This window comes from Papilio polytes, unplaced genomic scaffold (assembly GCF_000836215.1).
Source record: "Papilio polytes unplaced genomic scaffold, Ppol_1.0 DF823177.1, whole genome shotgun sequence".
NCBI lineage: Eukaryota > Metazoa > Arthropoda > Insecta > Lepidoptera > Papilionidae > Papilio > Papilio polytes.
The window spans coordinates 125,716-128,339 of NW_013526027.1; the positions used below are offsets into that span (position 1 = coordinate 125,716).

Genomic DNA, 2,624 nt, shown 5'->3' on the forward strand with positions numbered 1-2,624 from the left:
TTTTTTTTATTATTGCGCACTAACATTTTGTTATAGATAGATTTCTCGTATAAAATATACAATAAAAGTCTCCCTTGGCTACGATTTAAAATTTCTTACAGCCAAATACTGAACTATTGAAAAACAACATTTTAAATGGTACGTCTACGCTTAAAATCTAGATTCTATTAATTTTGACATCTGTCAGATTGTAAGCAACACTTACAAAGCTTGTTTAAGTATTAGTTAACGGGTTTACATTGTTGTTTTAGTTTAAAATGTATTGAAAATCAACTTTATTGTGTAAAATATTGAATGGTCCTTGGAGTCGGATAAATAAGTGGTATCTCAGGCGACGGCGTGGACTACAGCGCGGTGGTGTCGTGCCTGGCGCAGCTGCTGGTGGACCCGCACTGCCGCACGCTCGCCGGCTTCCAGTCGCTGGTGCAGAAGGAGTGGCTGGCGCTGGGACACCCCTTCTGTGACAGGTGAGGGTGACGCACTGGTATTGCACTATACTTCCCTATCGAGCTCGGAGTCTATTTGCATAAGGGGTGACTATAGTTTGTCTAAAGAACAATTTTGAACTATCGATGTTCGGTTTAAATATTTATCGAACTCAACTATTTTTTTTTATTTATTAACTTATTTAGAGGACAATTCTAGTATTGATTATAATGTAGAGAATTTAGCGATTACAGAAATAATAGTGAAATCCAATTCGATTACGTACGGCTATAGCCGTAATACTATAGTAGTAATAAACATTTATTTACTCTCATTATTTGTAATGGTCTATTAATTTAGGAAACAGTGTTTTTGTTTATTTCATAAGATATATCTATGAACCTATTGATTCCAACTTCTATAAGAATTAAAATCAGTAACATTCATGACTGCTTTTATACACCCCATCCCTACTAAAATTCAAATGAATTTTCAAACTAATCTATCTTATTTAGACAAACTATAGCAGAGATATTTACTGAAGCCAAATTTTAGACTCTCTTAGTGTACATTTATGTAAAATGTGAATTAAAAAAAATAGTATGTTATGTGTTCTTCCAGACTACCCTCTACATCTATCACTAATTTCCCTATTCCTTCCCCTAAGTGTAATATTTTTAATAACAACTATACATGATAATTCCAGACTGGGTCTGCCCCGGCCTGGTCCGAGTACCGAAGGCGGTAGTGCGCAGCGCGCCCCAGTCTTCCTGCTGTTCCTGGACTGCGCCTGGCAGCTGCTGCAGCAGCACCCTGCGGCCTTCCACTACACTGACACCTACCTGGTGACCCTGGCAGACTGCGCGCATAACCACCTCTTTGATACCTTCCTGTTTAACTGCCCCAGGGAAAGAGATCTCGCACTATCCAAGGTTTGTTAATATTACGCGATCTCCTCCCCGTGAAATTAAAAAAATAATAAAAAAATATAGCTTATGTCACTCACAGATAACGTAGCTTTTTAATGGTGAAAGAATTTTTAAAATCGGCCCAGTAGTTATTGAGTTATTCCAGCACATAAAAAAACAAGTATTTTCTTTTTATTTTTTAATGATTCTTTTAATAAATGTCCAATAATCACGCTGTAGGCTATATATTTTCACGTTATTTAACTTGAGTGGTGAGAAAATCGGTAAGAATTACTTTATAGAAAGGGACAAAATTACAAGCCAATATCAGAAAAGCATTATCTGCAATAAAAAGTTTTATGGAATGTAAACAACAAGTTTTATAGTTTTATAATGTCATGTGAATGAAGCCACACGGAAATAGACTACTAAAGGGAAATTTTTTTTTATTCCATTTTAAATTAACTCAAACTATTGATGTTATATCAAAAATTATTTTACCTTTAAAAAAACAAAAAATAAAAGTAGCATATATAATTTGACAGCTACTTGCAAATAAATGCTTTTATTTAAGCTGAAATGTATTTAAAACGCTAAGTTTTTATGGTAAAGTGTTATTTTGTTAACGATACTCTTTGTTTCAGAACTTCGTGGCGCGGCCGGTGTGGGACTGGGGCGAGCAGTTCTCGGAGCAGGACCAGGCGCTGTTCTACAACCCCCTGTTCACCCCCGACAGGCACCACACCGCGCATAATACACATATAGGTAAGTCACCGTAGAAAAAAAATTACTATACTAATTTTTTTATTAAAATGTAAATGATGATTTAGAAAAAATCTACAACTCATAGAGAAAATATCCAAACTTAGAGAAACTTCTCTCTGCTTCTTTATTACTATGTGCTAATATATGCCAGTTAATTCCATATTTTTCCATAATGTGGCAACGTTTTTTTGTTATTTCTTTACATTATGCCAGTACAGTAGGTAAATTGCACTGGCTTGACGGATTGTGTATAAGTGTATGTATAGGAGTAATCTGTTATTGTGTAGAATACAAAACTTCAGGCACGATAATTTCGTTGGATGGCGCCTTTGATAAACTTCAGGGGATCGACTCATTGAGTATACATTGCTATTACAATTTGTAAGGCGCATTAGTTTTGTCTATATGACGTTAGTTAGTGTTTATCTTTTGCCAATTGTATTGCTGGCAATTGAACTAAACATGGTATTAAATAATGATTACTTGAGTGCGAAGGAGCCAGTTAAAATTTAGCAGGAACGGCTT

The 2,624-nt window shown here is 35.4% G+C and overlaps 1 protein-coding gene across 1 annotated transcript in view; it reads left to right on the top strand.

Annotated features, from left to right (window-relative positions):
* The window catches only part of LOC106105060 (myotubularin-related protein 10-B), a 13,685-nt gene that overhangs the window by 8,242 nt on the left and 2,819 nt on the right, over positions 1-2,624 (top strand). The window contains exons 8-10 of the mRNA XM_013285285.1: positions 314-467; positions 1,133-1,358; positions 1,979-2,111. Coding sequence (XP_013140739.1) covers positions 314-467; positions 1,133-1,358; positions 1,979-2,111 — 513 coding nt within the window. The remainder of the gene's footprint in view (positions 1-313; positions 468-1,132; positions 1,359-1,978; positions 2,112-2,624) is intronic.